Source organism: Triturus cristatus, chromosome 4_1, assembly GCF_964204655.1.
Source record: "Triturus cristatus chromosome 4_1, aTriCri1.1, whole genome shotgun sequence".
Lineage (NCBI taxonomy): Eukaryota > Metazoa > Chordata > Amphibia > Caudata > Salamandridae > Triturus > Triturus cristatus.
In genome coordinates, this window is record NC_140585.1 from 221,175,654 (window position 1) to 221,199,040 (window position 23,387).

Genomic DNA, 23,387 nt, shown 5'->3' on the forward strand with positions numbered 1-23,387 from the left:
CTAAACGGCTGCATGGAGTTAGCATTAAAAGAAACATGCATGATTCAGGTCTCATGGCCCCTGGTTATTCCTCTTTTATCCCAATATTTCCCCCTTGAAAAGTAATAACAACCGCATGTAATAGCTCAATCAGCAATCATTTAAAAATGGTTACTGAAGACTCTAGAGAAAGCGTACCTTCAATTGATAAATCCATTGTGAGCTCTGTAGTAGTAACATTTTGTATATTAATAATTAAACACTGCTCACTAGCACAAAGTTTTCTTGAAGCCATATTTTAACAAAATGTGAGCAACACAACATGTACACAGTAATAAATACGTTAGAGTACAAAAAATAAGGAATTCATTGATGCGATGTTTTTAATTGATTTACAAATATCAAAATACCAAACTTTTGCTGTTTCAACGCCCCACATTATCGTTGATAAAAACTTGCACTCATGAAACTTGCAGCAAAATCATTTGACCAGAGGAATGATATGGAGTTTCAAGTGCTGCACCAGGACTTCAGCCCTGCTCTGGATGAGGGACAGGTGCACTTAGATCTACAGGAGACGAAGTTCTGCTCTGTTTCTGACATTAAAGTATGGGAAGATCTTTCCACTAAACTTATGGGTGAACTTGTGAAGACGCTTCATGGTGGCAGCATTAAATATTGACAATTCCCCCTTTTTATAGTCCAGATACACTCCCAGCTTCCTACACTTACCTAGAGACAAGGGGGTCTCAGGAGAGGTGAAGGCAACGTCTTTGCCCTCCCATCGCCCCACTGCCCAGATTGCCTCCTCAGGAGACTGTGTGATACGTTTATCCCTTTTGACAGATTCTCCAGCCACACCAACACACCAGCCGTCCCCCACCCTCCCCACCTCCACCTCCCAGTAATGTTTCCCTGAGGCGAATCCTTTTCTTCCCAGTACGCAGCGATGGACTGTAAATCGGCTCGGCAGTTTCGGAAGACTTTTTTTTTCCTTGCCTTTATTTGACACACATTTTCCGCCTCCGGATAGGATGAGCCATGGGTTGGCTGTCTTTAGATCCAGTCTGACAATAGCTGGAAAATAGACATACAAAGAGTTTCAGTGACTACGGAGAATAAGTTGCAGATGTCAGTGACCACAGAGACACAAAGGACAAGCGTCACAAAGATATTCGTAAAATCTGTGCCCGCAGGTTTATACTCTTGCCTGGGTGCAGAATACCAGGAATACAAAAACCTTTCCAGGCGTATTCATGGGAGTCGAGAGGGTCTCAGATTTCCTGTACACCTTGAAAAGTTCGGAAAAGGCCTACTTTCTAAGCAAAGGAAATTCATCTGTGTAATTTGCATAAGGAAATGCCGCTGGAGTGTTTTTTCATTACATTTTTTGTTTTCTATTTTTACTACATGTGTAAAATATGTTTGCATGTGGAGAAACACCGTACAACTCCCATTAACTTTTGGGGGGGTTACCTTCCATTTTTTTTACGCTGGGAATTGATTTACTCCTGCCCTTGACAGAAGTAAATCACTGACAGTTTCCATGGTGGAAATGGGTCTGCAAAAAGTGTGTGAATGTATCTGTTTGTTTATTTATTCCTGCAGTATTATATAGCGCTAAAGCTGCCCGACAGTGCTAGAGTCTGTCATAAAATAAACTGAATATTACATAAGGTGGTGAGACATTAACAATAGACATTAAAGCAAGGTATACATTAAAATCAATCAATGAATCAGAGAAGCTTTGTTTGACTATGCAAGAGGGGAGGGAGACCATATTCTACCCTTTTGTCATTTGGTTCAGACGAATGATATGCACCACTCACAAATCTATCGATATCTTAAACTACGTCATGCATCAGAGGCCTTTTTACAGGACCTCACCAACTACCCAGAATATAATCCCCTGGAGGCGCAAATCACACTGTCTGCCATAGAAGGCAAGGATGTCTCTAAAACAGAGGTCTTCAAACATTTTTGCTCTGAGTCCCCCTAAGCAAAATGTTTTAAAGGTGGGCCCCCCTCCAAAACATTATGGCAAGACATTATGGAGTGGGAAAGATGGGGCTGAGCACAGGTGGTTGGGCTTATGACATCATTTCTTGAGTACCTTACCATAGTCTTGTATGCCACACTACATGTGAAACATATAAAACAGCAAATGCATAAAAAAACTAGTAATTGACCCAAACATGCTGCTCCCCATAATTGGGGTGTTGTGAGCCCCTCATGCCCCTGAGTCCCAATGCAACTGCACCTCTTGCACTAATGATAACTGAGGCCCTGAGTAGCAGGCTATAACCTCTGACCTTTTCACACTTTCCCCATCTTGCCTAATCATCACTTCGATCTTGCAATAGCTCTCTGTCCCTTCCAGGAAAAAGCAAGCATTGGCATAGCCAATAGGTCTCGCCTTTGGGACCTTATAAGTGTTTAGCGAGAGATATTGACTTTGCCTATGTTTTTAAGCTGTGCTGTACATTCGTTTGTAGAATGCTGCAAAGTTATAATTAAGAAGTGTTTAAAGCATTTTGGTTACCTTATATATGACCAAGAAAGCATTACGTTGTGAAAGACTATATTAAAAAAGTATTACCTATAAATAATGTCTTGATCTAATATTGTTCTTTAAATGCTGGCAACTTGTTTCTGCGTGTGCCAATGCTTGCTTGTTATGGTTGAGAGCCTGCCTCAGAGGTCTGCCCGGGACCCGGCGGACCATTTAATTAATTAAGAGGCCGGGCGTGCGGCGTGCGCACCATTTTATTAGTGAGGGGGCCCCTGGAGCACCGTTATGAGACACAACCCTAAAGACTTCTGCTCTTTATCAGCCCAGTCTGCGGATGGCAGCCAAGGCCATGTGCTCATTTTTAGACAGACTCTTCCTTAAACCTCCAATTAGCCACAGTAATTGGATGATCTCTGGAAGAGCAGGAGGGGACAGGGATAAACTGGCAGCTGCAAGGCCACAAGAGTGGGCACCCAAGGTCAGCAAGATGGACCCTTCATGCATCTTTTTTTGATGCCCATGCTGCTCGACGAGTGCTCCATTGTCGACAAGGTCTTGCCACCTCGATCCATGTCGTGATGTCAACATTCAAAGCTTTCGATTTACAGCCCGGTGCATTCTGGGAGCTGTAACCCTGAGCTGCTTTCATCGAACTGATTGGACTAACGCAGACAATGAGAATAAACGACTGGTAGCAGAAAAGGGCAGGGCTGGTAGTCTGAAGTCCTGATGGCACAGTACTATGTGGCAACCTTAGAGTCGCAGACACAAGGGACTGCAGGTAGGACTGTAAAAATGAAGGAATTTCTTTTCCATATTTTAAAGACCATCCCTTAAAGGTCTCAGAGGAAAAACACTGATATTACAGGAAGCATATGCACTTAAAAAGCTAAAACATCTCCTGCTGCTTCGCAGAACAAGCACTGGCAAATCCAAAAAAGTCTGTCCTTGGCAAGCTGGTGTGAAGGTCTCTCTTGTTTTATAAATTGAAAGTATATGGTAAAAAAAAGAAAACATCTCGCCATTGTGGCTAATGGCTTGCAATAACATTTTTAACATACAAATTTGCAGTGACTACTTTCAATAGACCAACGTCTGAACAGGCAGGTGTGTACAGAACAAGTACCGAAATCCATTTTAGTGTTAATGCACTTCACAGGAGAATACGATTTTTACTGGTAAAAAGAAAGGTACTATTGAAAGTACCTGGAAGACAGTTAAACACAAATATGACACAAAAATATATAAAAGATCAGAAAATGGAAAGAAAACAGCACTGGAAAACAAAGTACTTGCTCACCACCGCTAGCACTGAAGTGAACAATTTTTTAGGCGGATGTGCACAAGAAATCATGAAAAATGTAATCACTTATAGTGCAAGACAGCCAGTGGCTGGACTGGGCTGCCCCGTGCTATGCTGTGTGAATTACAGCTGAACAGACTAATGGACGCAGCGGGCTGACACAAACCCGCTCCAATAGTATATAACTATATTTCTTTTCTAATGATTTTCCCGATTCTATAAGCCGATCGAAACAGCTAAGGATCTCTTTAGGACAGGCCTAAAAATATTAATGAACTCCCAATCATCCTCATTATACCAGCCTTTCTCAAAAAGTGAAATACTCTAGGTCACGAGGTAAGAAAGCGGAACTAAAGAACGGGTGATTTAGAGCGGAAACACAAGACACGAGGCAACGGAAGAGAAACCGGACAGCGGCCGTTTTAGTAATCACCTATAACTATGGGTTTAAGACCGGGGGGGGCAGGTTGGTGTAATACAACAGGCGTAAACACACACTGCACGCTTCCCATGCACAGGCTAGGTTACAGCATGCACCAGAGATAGATAATTGATGCATTTGTGAAGAGCGCCTCAGGAACCGACTGACTGGTGGGCGCTAGTCTTGCTGGTTACACTGCTAAGGGTGATGGTGTGCAGCTCCCAGACAGGAGAGGGGGGGAGATCTCCGCACTCGAGGGGTCCAGCTGGCACCGGAGAGGGTCTCTGTGAGTGAGCGATGCCCTGGAGTCGGAGAGCAGGAGCGCCTGGAATGCTCTCTGTATACAAGAGGCGCTCAGCCCGTTCATCAGAGGCAGCAGAGGCTATGCGGCGCCCCCTGTTGCCTGCACCGGAGCACGGAGGGATCACACCGACAGGATGTACACAGCGGACTCCACGCTGTCGCCAGAAAAACGTAGGACTCGAACCCTGCACCATCCGCATGCAACCGCTCTCTCCAGCCCCAGAATCCAAAGCCAAGGCACTGCACTTGCATCATTCTACTCGGCACACGCCAGTCTGAGGACCCGCAACAACCATCCAGGTACGGCACCGAGGGCAATAAAATGCTACCCCACCTTCACTCTCTGGGTATGAGCTGCCAACAAGAGCCTCCTACTGTGAATCTTGCTGCTTCGCAGCACTAGTGCTACCAAATACAATGCCCTTCATTCACAAATCTACGAAGAACAAGAGTCTGAGCTCAAAGGCTGCAGAGCGACGCAACACAACCAAGACAGTAATGGTGGTCAAGGAGGGACGCGTGTCGCACCTTCTAAAAACAAGTTTGATGAGGAGATGAGGAGGTGGGAGGGGAGAGAGGAGGGGGCCTGCACCTGGTTCCCTTGCGGGAGCAATCAGGAACCATCTGTCAAATCTTGCTCCCACAAGGGAATCACCAAACGTGCACGCGTTGCCATTCAAAGCAATGCAACACGTGCACGTTTTTGCCTGCAGAGCTGAAGCGATTACTAAAGGTCTTTTTCCTATGTAGCGCATGAGCGCTGCGTAGGCGAGACCTAAACAGCTCCCATATGTTGTCCCCCTTTTTTTTGCAAGGGCGGCCTGGGTCCTAATTCTAGAAAACTAAATATGCCCCAATGCCCTTTTCTTTACAGTGAGACAGTCATAATTGTGATGCATTGTACCCCTAATAACCCTGGGTCCCAGTGCTGCACACCTGCTCCACGAATGATAGCTTTTTCCTTGTACTATTTGTTAAAATCAGGGCTCCTATCTTACCACATCCCTCTTCCTGCCATCTCGCTGAGGCTAAACTAAGGTGTCTCCTATGCTTTCCCTCCGAGGCCCAAAGCACTACTGGCATAGCAAGTGTGCACTGGGCCCTAATGCAAGCAAAGATGGATAGTAAAACAGCAGTGATAGGGGTTTAGTAAGTTCCTCATGTTAAGGGGCCCCAGTGTCACTATGCCATAACACCTATGATACTTTCTGCCCCCTCGTGTTAAAAAAAAAAAAAACAAGGGTGACTGGTAGTCTAATGCAGGCTAGTTTGCCTCTATCCTGCTTTTTGGTCGTAAAACAGACATAATTGGGGTACAGTGGTCAATTACACGCCCCAGTACCTATTGCAGTAATGATAGTGATGGCTCTTTAAAAAAAGACCATTTATATCATCCTGTTCATTCATGGGCATCCCTCTGAGGAAGCGCTCTCTGATCATTTGTAATAAAAAATTAGCCCCCACATAGTGCACATTCTTCTGGGCCATATCTTTGTCACTATCCATGGATCTAGCTCCTTTCCTGTTTGTCCCGGGCTATTACTCTGGAGTCCAGAGGATTAGGGCTCTGCATCTGAATGCAACACTTTTTGCCTCTTCCCTGCCACTTCATGGAGTCACTTTTGTAAAACACAAAAAAAAGAAACAGCTGTCCCTGAATGGTTAATGCTGATCTTGAGGTGCCTTTGCCTGAAAGCCAAGGGAGTAGTGGGGTACAGAGAGCTAAAGAAGAAAAAGGCCGTCTCACCAGTGTTTAATTGATGGAGTCCCTCAAAGCTTTATGGTGACAAAGATGTATTCTTTTCAAGAGGTAATGCAAGCATTATCTGCTTGGTTGGAGTAATAGAGACATTTACTAAAATGTTTGTACTAGGTAGAGTCTGATTACCAGTTACTTTTCACCAGCCGAGGACCGTGCAGGTAACAGTGGTGGGGTGGTGGGGCCAGGTGGGTGGGGAGGGATTTCGACGGACTATGATGAGGGACATTTATTTATTTATTTAATTTTTCCTCGTCATCGTCTGTCGAAATCCCCCCTCACCCGGCCTCACCACCCCACCACTCTTACCTGCACAGGACGCAGCTGCTTTTCACAAGGTCACATTTATTTTTTAGGCAAGTAGAGATTAAGGGGCAGATTTATGAGGCCCTTGCGCCTCATTTACGCCGCCGTTGCGTCACTTTTGTGACGCAGCGGCGGCGCAAATCCTGCGCCATGCTGCGGAGTATTTACAACGTGACGCATCTAGGAGATGCGTCACGTTGTAAAGCCCTGCGCGGCAGTAGGCGTACCTGTGCAGGGGGGGGCGTTCCGTCGCAGGAACGCCTCCTAAAAGTGGCTGAGTGAAATCTACAAGATTTCACTCAGTCACTTTTGAGCCCATGCTGCGTCAAAACCCTGCGCCTGCTTGAAGCAGGCGTAAGGATTGACGCAGCATTGTGAAGATAGGTCCCCCCAAAGCATTGCTGGAGCTGCGTCGCGCTTGCGACGCAACTCCAGCAATGCGCCACTTTTACGGCACAGATGCGTCACGCATCTGTGCCGTTTTTGCCCCATGGTGCGCCGCATTGTAAATGCGGCGCATCCATGGTGGCGGAGCTGTGGCGCACAATAAATGGCGCATCCCTGCTGATATGCAGGGATGCGCCAGTTATTATAAATCTGCCCCTAAGTAATTTGCTCCGAATCATAGGATGTTTAACATGCATGTACTTTTAATTTCACTGTGTACGGGTTATTTTATATGCAGTTACCTGAAGGCAAAAATAACAAAATACATAGAGAATATTTTGTGATTTTTAGCCCCCTCTTTGACCCTACCACCACACTTTGTGACCCCCGCACCGATGGCACTCCGTGTCACAGTTCGCATAACTTTTTTTATGATCTTCAAGTTCTGTTTGTAAATGAACACCGCCTGGAAATGCGGGCCGAATAGAGAAGGTTGCACTATCAGGCAATCTTCATTTTCATGTCTTTGCTGAGTCCTTTCTACCCCCTCACCCTAAGAATGCAGCCATAGACCTCCAGGGGGGCGTGCCCTACAGTGTAAAGACCTCTACTATATCGCACACTAGTAGCCAACACTCCTCAGCCCCTCGCAGCATTACGAAACAGATAGGAATAATATCTGATATATGTCCTTTAGATGATGCAGACTGAGTTAAACCAAGATGGCCCCTGAGTCATGGTGATATCAGTGAGATGACAAAGGGTCTTGCCCCTTCTGTAAAGGTGAACCTGGTACCTTTCATCAAACAGTGTGGTCATGCCCAGTCATACAATGCATTCACTCAACTCCTACTCAGTTGGTGGGCCTAACGGTCTTGACCAACCCTAAAAGGGCACTTCTTGGCTTGATATATATATATATATATATATATATATATATATATATATTACCTACTGGCGGTCGCCAGTAGGTAGTTATAGTTAGGACCCCTTTTCCATAGGAAAACCTCAACATTCTATTTTGAATAACTTTGGCGCCGGTCGATGAATCCTCGCGAATTTCTCAAAATTGGTGGGGCGCTACGCTCCGCTCCTACCCTGAAAGTCTCGGGGGGATTCGTCAAGCGGGGGCTGAGATAAAAGGGGGGTCCCAAAACGCGTTTTTCCCATGCATTTTTCCATAGGACCTTTAGAACGAGCTACAGCCCGAACGGCTGAACAGAATTACTCGAAATTTGGCAGAGAGGTAGTCCCTAGGTCAAGGAAGTGCCTTTTGTAGGTTTGGTGTAAATCTGTTCAGTAGATTCTGAGAAAATAGCCTTTAAATCAATATATATATCTGAGCCCGCTTACGGTACGCTTACCGTACGCTTACCGTAAGCGTACGGTGGCGTGCGCGAGCGCGATTCTGATTGGCTCTTAGATCTTAGTAAACATTCGAATCGGCCGAAACCAGGAAGCGGCGGCCGCCATTTTGTGTATTTCACTCTGAAAAAAAGAGTGAAAACAAGAAAAGGGGGCAAAGAGGAGAGTTACAGACCCCCTTACATTTGTGAGGGGGTCAAAGAAGGACTGTAAAGTACAAAGAAAACATTTATTGATTTAAAAAAAAATCACGGGGTACGCGTACGGTAAGCTTACGGTAAGCGTACGGTAAAAAAAAAATACAAAAATGAAATGAAATGCAGATTTAAGTGTTTAGATATTAGGGGGCTCTAAAAAGAGCCGTTGTGTTTATGAAGTGATTTTTAAGTGGTACCTACAAGTAAGTACCGATGCAGAGTCTAAGGTTCAAGAGGAAGACTCTGTTCCCTTCATCAGTGAAGTGCACACCATCTCCTCTATAAATGTCTTGCATGTCGTAACGCAAGTTGTTGTGGTAAATGGCACCCATACCATAGTCACGGAGGAAAGCAGAAACAGATTTGTTGACGTGCTTTCTTGCTTTGTCAATCTGTGGACAGAAATGATTGGACCAGTTCCATTTTTGCCTTTGGCATATGTTGGAAAACACAAAGGCAGTTTTAGGGAAAAGTGAAAACAGTTGTGCAAAGGTGTCCTTCATAAGCATTTCCAGACCTACCCCAGTCAAAGTGCCTAGGTCATTGCCACCACAGTGCACTATTATGAGGTCAGGGTGTTGGATTTGTATGAAGGATTTCACCAATGGCATCAATTGGTGCCACTTTAACCCTCTCTGACCAATCCATTTAATGTCTACATTTGGCAAAGCAAGGTCTCTCACCAGATCTGTTTTCTCTGCAAACTTTTCACTCCAGAAGACATAGCTGTGCCCTACAATCCACACTGTGAACATCTTCAAAGGAGAACTGGATGCACTCAGGAGGTGTCTTTCAGTAGAATGGCAATATGAAAAGAAAGACAGTTTGGAAATGGAGGCATACATATTTAAAAAAAAAAAAAAGAACTGATTGGCTGTTTCATACCATTCTAGAATAAAAACTAGGCTGTATGTGTAAATTAATAGAAGCATGTTTTGTATTGGTACAGAAAAATGTGTTACCAAAGAACAGTACTATGGATTTGCTGTTAGGTTTGAAAAGTCAAGCACTCTTGCTCTGTGGAATTGAAACATTGTTTGGCGAACTTCTGACCTAACTCAACACAGCAGTGTTCCATGAGCTGTTGCTATGGTAGCAGGCAGAAGTCAAGTTGGGGGAAGGGTACTAGGCAGAAGTCAAGTTGGGGGAAGGGTACTTTTGGAAAAGGGTTGGTTTTCAACCAATAGAAATGTGTGATTACATTTGAAAAAAAGGGGGAAGCACTGAGATTTGAAACTTACATGTATATGTGTGGAAAAATAGAGGGAAAGTTTGCCATTATCTGGTTCTGCTGAGAGGAGAGAGGTGAACACAACAGAGATCCTGGCTCTGATAATCTGCTGTTTGAGTGTCACATTTCTTTCACAACTAACTAATTTTAAAGGTGAGTTTACAGTTTGAGAGGGGATGTATGTGGTAACTTAAGAAATGAATAATAGAAATGGAAATTGTTTTTGTTGTAGTTGCGTTTATCATTTTCTGTTTTGGGAGAAATTTAAATGTGAGGAACATGTAAAATAATATGGAGTATGTTTTCACAATAAATTAAGGTGTACTGGAAAAAAAAAGAATAGTTTAAGGGACAGAGGAAAGGAAGCATGGGAAAATTATTCAAAGCGACAAATGTGCTGATCTATTTTGTTGTTCACTAGGGAAACACTGGTCTCCCTATAGCAAATTAGATCTTGACAAAATGTGCATCGAATATCAACCTTCCGAAATCGAGGGTTGATTTCCAGAGGGCCAGCAAAAGGAGATTCTCCCCCCACAGATGAAGGGCTCACCTGACCTGCAGAAGAAGGAGTCAGCCCTGCAGATGATGGTCCAGGCTGAGCTGCTGTGGATGTACTGGCTTGTCTTTCTGAAGAGTTACCTCCAAAAAGATGACCATGTGTCCTTCTGTGTACATCCTGGAGGTGTCTCTTCATGGTGTGATTCCCAAAGGAATACTTCCTGTTAGGATTACCTCTAGAAAGTACACGCTTACACAGCTTACAAGTCACTAAGGGTGCATTTACCTTTTGCTGGCCTTCAGGAAAAGTAAAATAATCCCATACATAAGAGGGCTTTTGTTTCCTCGATCTCTGCCTCAAGACAGTGCTGCTAGTGCTAGCCTCACTCTCAGAAGAGCTCTGCTGTTCTGCCATCGTATCCCAAAGACAAACCAGCTCCTTCTCCCAAGGGATCACAAGCAGAAATGAGGGGAATGGGTGTGGTGTAGGAGAGTTCTAGAACTGAAAGTAGTTTCAACCAATCAAAAGTTGTGTTTCATGATCACATGACCTACCGTACGCTTACGGTACGCTTACGGCAAAAGTGCGCATGCGCGTAAAAAAGACACGCGCTTGCGCGCATGCGCATAACAGTCACTCCCGGCACTTCCGCGTAACGTGCGCGTGTAGCGTACACGCGTACGCGTCCCACGCGGAGTACGCGCGGCTACGCAAATTGCGTAACTATACGCAAGCAGCGTAGGAAAATTACGGACGTTGCGTAAACCGTACGCTTACCGTGAGCTTACGGTACGCGTACTAAAAAAATTAAAAAAAAAATTGAAAAAAAGTACTGCAAATAAATTTTACATGTTTATTTTAAAAAATATATAAAAAAAAACATATTAAAAATTTTTAAAAATTTAATCATAGTCTTTATAAAAGGTAAGAAAATTAAAATAAAAATATGTTAGAAAAAATAGAAGAAAAAAAAAAAATTAGCATTTAAAAAACCTTGCAAATTCACTGAAAAAACCATGGGTTTCACACACGTTATAGTTAGGAATTAGCATTTAAAAAACCTTGCAAATTCACTGAAAAAACCATGGGTTTCACACACGTTATAGTTAGGAATTAGCATTTAAAAAACCTTAGAAATTCACTGAAAAAACCATAGGTTTCACACATGTTATAGTTAGCTGGACATTTTACTCGTAAAAAACCATTGAAATTGCCCCGTTATAGTAAGTTCAGCTAACTATAACTCGCGCGCCCGCAATGCACTGCTGATGACGTCACATATTACATCACTCATGACATGGTCAGTGACATCACTCATGACATCACTGATGACATCTCAAATGACATCACTGATGACCTCACTGATGACATCATCCTTGTGATAGAGTGGCAGACCTCCTCTCACCCTAATATAACTTTTGATACACACATACAAAAATAGAGACTAAAATTTACAAACGAATTGACATACCAATACCAGTAACAACAACCTCTTCAGTAATTCTAAGATCCACATACACATCCATTCATTCACCAACTGTTCAATACAGTCACTCATACATGTACTCACTCATCATATGTACTCATACACCTATACATCCTGTCACACAATGCCACTCATCCATAGAGTTACTTACACACATAGTCACTCATGCTAATAAAGAATCAAACATCCATTTACTTGCATATACAGTTATACACACACCACCACACTTACTTCTACAGAAACTTACACATACTTAGTCTTTTAAACAATCACTTATAGAAACACATACTTATTCATACAGGAACTCTTTCAATCTCTCACTCTCACATATACTCACTTATATACACCAATAGTCACATATACTAGTTTAAAACATATGTAGTTACTCATAAAGACACTATTGAGACAGTCATTCACTCACTAACACACCCATACACACACTCATCCACCCATACAGTCCTGCACACATGCTGTGTTAAACACATACAAACAGTGAGTCAGTCATTCATGCACCTATGCACTACGTAATACCCTCCACCAAACCATGCAGACACTCATACTGATACTCAAAAAACCAACTAATATCCTATATAGACACCTATGTAGCTACTCACCAACCCATGCAGCCACTCATACACAAAGTGAGAGACTGATACAGATATTTACATATTTAAACATTACTCACTAAGCCATGTATTCACTATGATACACTTAATCAGTCAGTTACACAATCAATTTTTCAAAAAGAAATCATCCATTTAGACAGTAATATACCCATTTATTCTTCCATCGACCTTGAGATATACATATATAAAACATATTTAATTTTCAGAAAAACACACATTCACTGGATGATGTCATCAGTGAGGTCATCAGTGATGTCATTTGAGATGTCATCAGTGATGTCATGAGTGATGTCACTGACCATGTCATGAGTGATGTAATATGTGACGTCATCAGCAGTGCATTGCGGGCGCGCGAGTTATAGTTAGCTGAACTAACTATAACGGGGCAATTTCAATGGTTTTTTACGAGTAAAATGTCCAGCTAACTATAACATGTGTGAAACCTATGGTTTTTTCAGTGAATTTCTAAGGTTTTTTAAATGCTAATTCCTAACTATAACGTGTGTGAAACCCATGGTTTTTTCAGTGAATATATATATATATATATATATATATATATCAAAGCTACCAAGTACCCAACGTACGAGGAGCACTCGGGCCTCAGCTGCACACAAGGAGCCAATCATAGGTAAGCACGCCTCCATCACAACGATTCCTTTCACTGTTCAAACTGACCTGGATGCCTGACGCGTTTCGAAGTGTCCCCACTTCTCTTCAGAGGCTTTGGCAGTTCAAAAAGAGCGCGTAAGGCACCACCCCCTTAAATACATGGATGCACGCCCTGGATGGGCTTATGGGACTTGTAGTGCCTTACTACGCGCAAATGTTCAGCTGGCAACTTCTTCGAGCCCACAGATGGGCCTCGCTGTGCATGGTTCGTGCAAGATCCGTAGGCTGCTGCCCCACGATATCGGCCCGATGATAAGGCCGTGTGGCCCCCACTTCTCTAGGGTGGTGCTCCTCCCGCGGCTGGGTCGCCGCGTAAAAATCAAAGCTACCAAGTACCCAACGTACGAGGAGCACTCGGGCCTCAGCTGCACACAAGGAGCCAATCATAGGTAAGCACGCCTCCATCACAACGATTCCTTTCACTGTTCAAACTGCCCTGGATGCCTGACGCGTTTCGAAGTGTCCCCACTTCTCTTCAGAGGCTTTGGCAGTTCAAAAAGAGCGCGTAAGGCACCACCCCCTTAAATACATGGATGCACGCCCTGGATGGGCTTATGGGACTTGTAGTGCCTTACTACGCGCAAATGTTCAGCTGGCAACTTCTTCGAGCCCACAGATGGGCCTCGCTGTGCATGGTTCGTGCAAGATCCGTAGGCTGCTGCCCCACGATATCGGCCCGATGATAAGGCCGTGTGGCCCCCACTTCTCTAGGGTGGTGCTCCTCCCGCGGCTGGGTCGCCGCGTAAAAATCAAAGCTACCAAGTACCCAACGTACGAGGAGCACTCGGGCCTCAGCTGCACACAAGGAGCCAATCATAGGTAAGCACGCCTCCATCACAACGATTCCTTTCACTGTTCAAACTGCCCTGGATGCCTGACGCGTTTCGAAGTGTCCCCACTTCTCTTCAGAGGCTTTGGCAGTTCAAAAAGAGCGCGTAAGGCACCACCCCCTTAAATACATGGATGCACGACCTGGATGGGCTTATGGGACTTGTAGTGCCTTACTACGCGCAAATGTTCAGCTGGCAACTTCTTCGAGCCCACAGATGGGCCTCGCTGTGCATGGTTCGTGCAAGATCCGTAGGCTGCTGCCCCACGATATCGGCCCGATGATAAGGCCGTGTGGCCCCCACTTCTCTAGGGTGGTGCTCCTCCCGCGGCTGGGTCGCCGCGTAAAAATCAAAGCTACCAAGTACCCAACGTACGAGGAGCACTCGGGCCTCAGCTGCACACAAGGAGCCAATCATAGGTAAGCACGCCTCCATCACAACGATTCCTTTCACTGTTCAAACTGCCCTGGATGCCTGACGCGTTTCGAAGTGTCCCCACTTCTCTTCAGAGGCTTTGGCAGTTCAAAAAGAGCGCGTAAGGCACCACCCCCTTAAATACATGGATGCACGCCCTGGATGGGCTTATGGGACTTGTAGTGCCTTACTACGCGCAAATGTTCAGCTGGCAACTTCTTCGAGCCCACAGATGGGCCTCGCTGTGCATGGTTCGTGCAAGATCCGTAGGCTGCTGCCCCACGATATCGGCCCGATGATAAGGCCGTGTGGCCCCCACTTCTCTAGGGTGGTGCTCCTCCCGCGGCTGGGTCGCCGCGTAAAAATCAAAGCTACTAAGTACCCAACGTACGAGGAGCACTCGGGCCTCAGCTGCACACAAGGAGCCAATCATAGGTAAGCACGCCTCCATCACAACGATTCCTTTCACTGTTCAAACTGCCCTGGATGCCTGACGCGTTTCGAAGTGTCCCCACTTCTCTTCAGAGGCTTTGGCAGTTCAAAAAGAGCGCGTAAGGCACCACCCCCTTAAATACATGGATGCACGCCCTGGATGGGCTTATGGGACTTGTAGTGCCTTACTACGCGCAAATGTTCAGCTGGCAACTTCTTCGAGCCCACAGATGGGCCTCGCTGTGCATGGTTCGTGCAAGATCCGTAGGGGGTGGTGCCTTACGCGCTCTTTTTGAACTGCCAAAGCCTCTGAAGAGAAGTGGGGACACTTCGAAACGCGTCAGGCATCCAGGGCAGTTTGAACAGTGAAAGGAATCGTTGTGATGGAGGCGTGCTTACCTATGATTGGCTCCTTGTGTGCAGCTGAGGCCCGAGTGCTCCTCGTACGTTGGGTACTTGGTAGCTTTGATTTTTACGCGGCGACCCGCGGCGGCGACCCCATATATATATATATATATATATATATATATATATATATATGGGGTAGTCCAAGAGCTAAATTACTGGCGGCAATGGGACCTTTGATGGCATGCCAAGGGAGAGGAATATGTGTGTAAGTCACAGGGATACCTACAAAAATATGTAAAAGTATGGGACCTGTGGTAGAATTACTCTCCAAATGTGGGGGTCTAGGTGGAAATCGCAAGATTAAGTTAAAGACTTGTTGCCTTGAAATCATTTGTTTCATAACTTACTGAACATTGATGCTTTTTATTTTGCTCTGCTATAAATGAACAGTCAACAATAAGAAAGTGTTATAAACAAGCATTTGCAATGCAATCGGTCTCGCCTTTGGGACCTTCTATGTATTTAGCTATGCAGCACATTAGCCTGGGTGGTGAAACATCTAATGTTCTTTAACATGGAGGGAAAATAAGCACCAAACTGCGTGACATGCCAGGTATGGGAACACATGGAGAGAAATATTGCCTTTCAACGGGAAATACTATAGTCCAAAGCTGTGTTTTTAATATAAAATTAGGGCCTTCGGTGGTCATATCACTGAAAATACAAGATTTGAAATAAATATTATTGTCTACGGGTGCTCATGGAAGACCATTTCTATGGACTGGAATCTAGAGAATCCTAAAGTGATTCTGGTATTTTGCTGACCTCTGCTGGTCGTTTTCTATAAAGAAAGTTAAATAGAGGCAGTTGCCAGAAAAAGAAAAAAACAGAAAGTCTCTAAGCAGAAAGCAATTCTGGTATTTTACTTACCTCTGCTGGTCGTTTTCTATTAAAACAGTTAAAGGAGGCAGTTGAACAGAAAAATATTCCCTAAGTGGAAGCAGACAAGTCCTAGGGCTGATCTCCAGACCCCACAAAGTACATACACATATAAGTATATACTAAAGTATATACAAGAGGTCTTGAATGCTCGACCTAAAAAAGGATGCTGAATAAGTCACCCCTGGATTGTAGTGAGATTCAGTTGTGGATGGGTTCAGTTTTTAATGATGTGAAGTTATCCAGTCTTGGTCTGTGTTTAGTGTGCTGAAAAGGTGTGAGATGTAATTTGGAGAGGATACCTTTGAGTACAGCTGGATATTATCAGCATACTGATAATAAAGGTCGCATGGGTTTCTTAGTAAGACTCCAAGGAGTTCTATGTAATGGTTGAATAAGGTCAGGGCTATGACAAATCCCTGTGGGGCCAGTTGTGTTATTGGTTCTGAAAAGCGTGCATCAATTTTTAGCATCTTTGACCTGGCCCTGAGGTAAAATTTGCACTATTTGATGACCACTCTATTAATGACCATCCAGTTTTTGAGCTTATCAGGAAGCATGGAGTGATTTACTGTATCGTAGACCGGAGGTAGGTCGAAAAGAATCAGGAGGCATGAGTTGCCTGAATTTAGGACAGAGTGCATGTTGGAAATAGGGTTTCTGGTTGGCTAGGGTATGCACCTAAGCCAGACAGAGCCCACCACTCTAGTCAGGGCAAATAGGTTACACACCAAAGACAACCTGTGCTCACCTCCTGTTAGTTGGCACAGAGCAGTCAGGTTTATCAACATAGGCAATGTGTAAAAGCGTTTGCACAACACACTCACATCAGTAACACAGTAATATACCACACAACAGACTCCACACAGGAAATATAAAGTATATTGTACATAACATAGACCAAAACAACAGGAATCATAAATACTATGCATATCATGTAATCACTGAAACAGTACTTGTTAACCTCGTGATACAAACCAATCCAGCATATATTATGACATCAGGGCACGGTATGCAGTAGTTTAGATATACCAAGGAAAACACATGAATCACCATATCACCAGAAAACCATGAATACGTCGTAGGTTTTGCAATTGTGATAAACACATAAGCTCTGATTCACAAAGGTAAACTGAGAGGAAAGGTGAACTTTACGACTTTCGGTATTCACAAAGGGCATATACTGCTCGTAAAAGTCCTTTGTGAATACCGAAAGTCGAACTTTATGACTTTTGGTAGTCACAAAGGGCTTTTATGAGTAGTAAATGCCAATTGTGAATACCGAAAGTCGTAAAGTTTGACTTACCTTTCATTTTACCTTTGTGAATTGGTGACATGGAGTCCACCACTAAACATGACAACATAGGGCCCAGCACACCGACGCTCCTATTAGTCGGACTATGGTAGGTATCTGAGCCCAATATGAACTTATGTACTCAGGCGTGATACGTAGGCTTTAGGAACTGCTGTGTGCCAAATAAGTATACTATCATAATTTAGCAGTTTCCCCCAAACAGTGAACCGGGGAGCCTCCGTCGCGGTCTAACCTAGTAATGCAGGAAATCAATTAAGTGCCCCAAGGTATGTTTTCGGGTGAGGGGGGCATACACACAGTGTCAAAGTCAGTGGGCAGACCTCACTGGGTCCCCCGCATGCAGAATCAGCAGATAGGGCTGCCCGCAAACCTGCGGTGCATCTGCCCTTAGGACAGCACCCGTTTGGAGCGAAATTAATGGTGGGCTAAGTAGCCTTCAAGAACCACGTGGGTCTCGTTGTTCATCCTGGGTCCCTGATGTGAGAGGTAGAGGCACTGGTGTCCCGGTGTGGCCAGGAACTTGTGCTGCTGCGTGGCTTAAGCAGTGAAGGCAGGGCTGGGACCAGACACGAATCCATGGTGATAAAACATCACTTTGGTGGGCTCCACTGCATTGGTGGGCCCTCATTGCTGAGTTAGCTATAGCGAGGGAGTGCCGGAGTGTGGGCCCAGCAGCATACTCACTCCTGGCCACCTCGTCAATGCAGAGGGGCCATGCTGAGGGGGTTTTGCTTAGTGCGGTGTGGATGTGAGGTGCCAGCCAGTAGTGCCTTGATTCAGCAGCTAAAGATCCAACTGCCGGTCGTCATGTTTCCCCTTTGAAGGGGCCCACACTAAAAGCAATCAGTGCGCTGTGAAAGGAGGAGTGCACACCAAACGCTGGTCCCTCTTTAGGGCAGAAATCAAATGGCCAATGAAACGCTTACCCCGAATTCATGACACAGATAGGCAACCAGTTTAAATTGCTCATCATGTGCTAATTGTGGACCGGACTCAGGGTCCCCTGGCAAATTCTGGGGTAGCCCGTCCCAGGATAACACTAGGGGCACAATGCAGGGCAGCAGGCCAGCTATGCAGGCAGGTAGAAGGCAGGGATAGCAGTTCCTCCTCCCACCACCACAGTGCCTAGGGAGTCCGAATTCAGCTGGTAGTAAGGCAACAAGCAGAAACGCAATCCAGTGAGTCCTTTATGTCAACCAACAAGTAGCAGAAAGCAGGGCAACAGCAGTAGAGCAGCCCAGCTGAGTTATTTGTGCAGCACAGCAATCGTTCCGACAGAGGTTCAGTTCCAGTTCCAAAAGTGCTCTCCCATTATGGGGGCAGAGCCCCTGCACTTATTATTAAAATGTTATGATGTAGGCTGGACTTCAGATGATTCCTTACAAGCTCACAGCACTCCCTTTCAATCGCAGCCCTGGCTCCAGATATACAGTATGGGGTAAACAAGCCCTTTGTATGAGGGCAGGTTACAGCCCATACAAATGTAAGTGTACCCCACCTCCCTCACTCCCAGCCCAGGAAGACTATCAGTATGCAGATGCACCCTGCCCCTCCTGTGTGATGGCTGTCTGAAAAGTATGCACAAAGTGTAGCTGTCAACCAGGCCCAGAAGGAGACTGGAGTCAGGATGCAACGTGCATAGAGTTACAAGCACAGAGAAATGCTCTCTTTCTAATAGTGGCATTTCTAAAATAGGAGTGAAAAATCTACCTACGCCAAGTAAGCATGTTTTATCACTGCCATTCTAAACTACCATGCATGGCAATACTACTCTGTAATGTAGTTCCTATTTCCCTTATAGGCTCTGTGCATTGGAATAATATACACTATAGTTTTTGCATAGGACTAAGGTCAGTATGGTCCTATCAAGTACATTAAACTTAATTACTTGAGTGTGCCAGCTAACTCAGAGGTCACTAGAAACTTCTCGAATGAACAAGAAGGGGTTAGTTTCTGATAACCGCATAAACATGACAACTTTGTTTCCCTTAGAATCGGAACGAGTCTCAGAATCGTGGAAACAATAGATAACAGTTTCACTCAGTCAATCGTGCATGCTTAGTTTCTCCAGAGTTACACAGAAATAGATAGACCGGCGTTTCAATCAAAGGATTTATTGAACAGTCTTGTTTTCTCGTGTAAGAGATATGAGCTGTTACAATCATTAGACAGTAAGCAAGATATAATACGCACAGAGTAAGCAGTAAGAAGAAATAATACTGCAATAGCATTGTCTTATAGCTGTCGCATATATTCATATATACATACATAATTAACACAGGCTAAAAAGTGAATACTCGTCTGATGCTTCTAAATTGTTCTACCCCAGTGTACCTAACCTAAGTGTAGTATGAGGTAAGAAGTAGGTGCTGTTTTCTATAGTATGGTATATACTAAGTTTAGTATGCCAAGAGTCCCTCTAGGTTCTAGTCAGCTCCATACCTTAGAATGAGAGAGGTAGGAATCTCTTTCCGGGTCTCAAACTCTAACACCCTGTGAAGGGAGTCAGAACACTGGAAGCTGGATTCTCTGCGAGCAGGGATGACAGCGTCTGGTCAGTGCCTCAGGCCGGGATATGGTCTCTTCCGAACTTGCCGTGGCGAACCGTGCAGTCAAGTTGTGCTGAGTCGTGCCGTGGAAGGTGCTTAGGAATGCTAGCATTGACCTAAAGTCGGGCAGAGGAGGACGTCATGGATGAACCCCTAAGGAATAGTAGTTCATGCATAATAGATGAGTTCTTGGAGAAATCAATAATCCTAGCTAGGGAAAGTCCCGTCGGCTTAAGGGTCTGGTTTCTAAGAACTCGTTTTGACGTGGGATGGACGGATGTAGGTGACCATGCCTGTATTTGGATAGCATGGCTAATGCCTAAATAAGGACTGGGATTCTTATGCCTTAATAAGGGCAATACAAATTGTGCCTATATAAGGACATGATGCAGGGAAACCTATATACTGGTATCTAAATCGAAACACAACCACTCCTCTCAGAACAGAATTACCATTTAAGTACATATACGGGAATTCCCAATGCTTGCTAAAGAGAAAAGTAGGCCTCACAGTAATGAGCAACAAAATAGTGTGTCTGTCACTACAGGACATGCCACACAACAAAGGCACATGTCCTATCTTGTACCTGCACAGCACCCTGCCCATAGGGCTACCTAGAGCCTATCTTATGGGTGACCTATATTTGGTAAAAGGGAGCTTAAGGCTTGGCAAGTAGTTTTAAATGACAAGTCAATGTGGCAGTAAACTGCTCCTGTGGACACTGCAGTGGCAGACCTGAGACAGATTTGAAAGGCTACTTCTGTGGGTGGAGCAATCTGCGCTGCAGGCTCACTAGTAGCATTTAATACAGGCCCTGGGTATATGGGATATCAATTTACACAGGACTTAGAAGTAAAATAAATATGCCAAACAGGTGTAAACCAATCATACCATGTTTCAGAGAGAGAGCACATGCACTTTAGCACTGATTAGCAGTGGTAAAATGCCCAGAGCCCTAAAGCCAACAAAAAGAAGGTCAGAAAAATAGGAGGAAGAAGGCAAATCGTTTGAGGATAACCCTGCAAAAAAGGCCAGGTCCAACAGTGCATCATCGACCACCTGGAGCACAGTTGTTTCAATGCTGCAACCTTGACTAAACCCCAATTGTTATTAGTCTATGAGGTTGTTGTCTTAAATCTGATGATTAAGGAGGCTCTCTACAGATCTTTCAAATATTTTTACAAGGAAGGATAGGTTGCAAACGGGAAGAAAATTGCTGAGAATGCTCACCTTAGTACAAGTTGTTTTGAGAAATGGGTTTGCAAGAAATTGGGTCATTAGCAGCAAAGGATAGTATTTTGTTTATTGTTGATGTTTGCTGATAAAACAGTCAAACAGTTTAAACTAACAAGGGTTCTCTCGAGCCAGGCCACCAGTATCAACTCAGTGTCTCACTGAAGGTTATAAGGCCTCATTTATGTGTGGTTTGAAATCCAGACATTGGTTTAGCAGCCAGTTATGCCCATTATATATTTGTAAACTGCTCAGTATGCCCAAACTCCAACTACCCCAATGAGTTGTTTGCTCTCATTGTATGCTTGTCTCTTTAGGTACTATTGTGCGTCATGTGGAAGTGTATTGCCACTATGTTCTCTCTCCCTAGCTTTTAGTGGTCATGCATGTTATATTATAAGGATTTGTATAGCGCGCTAATCACATGTGAAGGTATGCAGGTGTGTAGGCGTGAGGCCCTGTAGAGTTAGTGAAAGTGCAAGGTCTTCAGCTTCTTAAGGAATTTAAGAAGCTAGGAGGAGGCTCTGATTTGTTGTGGGAGGTTGTTCCAGGTTTTGGTAGGAATATAAGAAATTGAGTGATCTCCTGTGCTGCTTTTGTGAATGCGGTGGTTGTGAGTGAGAGTGATGCTGAGCATAGGTGCCTAGCAGGCTGGTGAAAGTCAAATCAGCTGTTCGTGTATGCTGATCCAATGCTAAGGAGAGCTTTGTATGTGTGTGTGATGAGATTTAATTGGCTGTGTTTGTGGATGGGGAGCCAGTGGAGCCCTCTGAAGTGTGGTGAGATGTGGGTGCAACCTGTGAGGTTGAGGATGAGTATTGTGGTGGTGTTTTGAATGGTCTGCATTCTGTGTAGGAGCTGTAGATCCCGGTGTAGTGTGAATGCAGTACTATAGTTTGCTTGTGACGAGTGCTTGCATGCTGAAAGTACGTTTGGTGTGCTGGGGTAGCCATTTGAAGATCTTTTGTAGAACAAGTAGGATGTGGAAGTAGGAGAAACTCACTGAATTACTTGTCGATGTTAGCAAGCGGAGCTATGTACATGTTAAACAGAGTGGGGCTGAGAGATGAACCCTGTGGGACCCCGTAGATCAGTTTCTTGGATACCGATGTGTGGCATAATAGTCTGACGTAAGAAAGGAGCCTGTCAGCAGTACCCTATCCCAGGCTCTACCCACATCTGGTTTCCTCAAAACACTTCGTGATCTCCACGCTTTCAATTTAGTACTTTTGATCTCCAAGGAATTGGGCCTGGACACCCATCACTTTCCAGGTCATTGCTATTTGTCGTTTTGCCAGAACAAAGGCAAGGTAGGGACATCTATTAGTCACCTGCTTGTTAGTAGAGCTGGGAAAGAGGCTTAGTAGGCAGGCCTCTGGTTCCAATTAGATCATTATATTGGTGGCTATGTTTATGGTAAGTACTATGACTCTAAGCAAGGACAATCACTAATCATGTGGAAAAATCCCACCCCGGTTATTTTTCATCTCTGGCTCAGAGAATTTGGAACTGAATAAAATGTATGAATATTTCGGGTTGTAAGGTAGGTCCCATGTATCATGCTAAACTGTATCAATTCAAAACAAGCATTTTGCTGAAATATCTAGGGGCATAGTCCAGTATTCAACTCTAATCTTCCTTCTTGCTTGTCTTGTCTATTGCCCGTTTTTGCCTCAACTCATCCAGATTGGATGAAGATTGTCTAATATAACAATTATACTGATTTCTTCCCTGGCCCCATTATATATATCATTTGCAACCCACTTTGTGTGGATGGCTCAGTCACTTCTCTGTCCCATAGTAGCTTTAGTATTTCCATAAGAGACCTGTATATTAGGAACTGGCTGTAGGATCATCATATTGTTGTGCGGGAACCTGGAATCATCTAATACTGCATTCTGTGATAAACACAAACATCTGTTGCAAAAAACAAACAGTCCCCATACCTGGCAAATCACATAGGTACTTTTATTTTGCATCGTGTTCTACAAAGACAATGTCCAACGCATTACTGTTCGCAGTGCAATGTTAAGTAGTAAGTAAGTAGGGTTGAGTGATAAATAAATGAACAGTTTTTAGAACAACAATAGGATGATAAAGTTCTGTTGTCTACTTAGCAAGAACTTACAGTGGGGTTAAACCCGACCCATTGCTTACTGTTGGTTCTCTTTATTGTCATGCTCATTTACTTGCATCTTATTTGATGGCGTGCCTTGTCCATCTTTAGTTTGCCCCTCAGAAAAAGTCCTTCCTTTGCTTTCTTATAGAGAACGACTTTTTA

The 23,387-nt window shown here is 44.3% G+C and overlaps 1 protein-coding gene across 3 annotated transcripts in view; it reads right to left on the bottom strand.

Annotated features, from left to right (window-relative positions):
• Positions 1-347: 347 nt before the first annotated feature.
• LOC146854122 (E3 ubiquitin-protein ligase TRIM39-like) overlaps positions 348-23,387 on the bottom strand; it is a 387,595-nt gene continuing 364,555 nt past the window's right edge. For all 3 annotated transcript variants that reach the window (XM_085650514.1, XM_085650513.1, XM_085650512.1), the window contains exon 9: positions 348-1,056. In XM_085650514.1, coding sequence (XP_085506640.1) covers positions 548-1,056 — 509 coding nt within the window. In that variant the 3' untranslated portion in view covers positions 348-547. The remainder of the gene's footprint in view (positions 1,057-23,387) is intronic.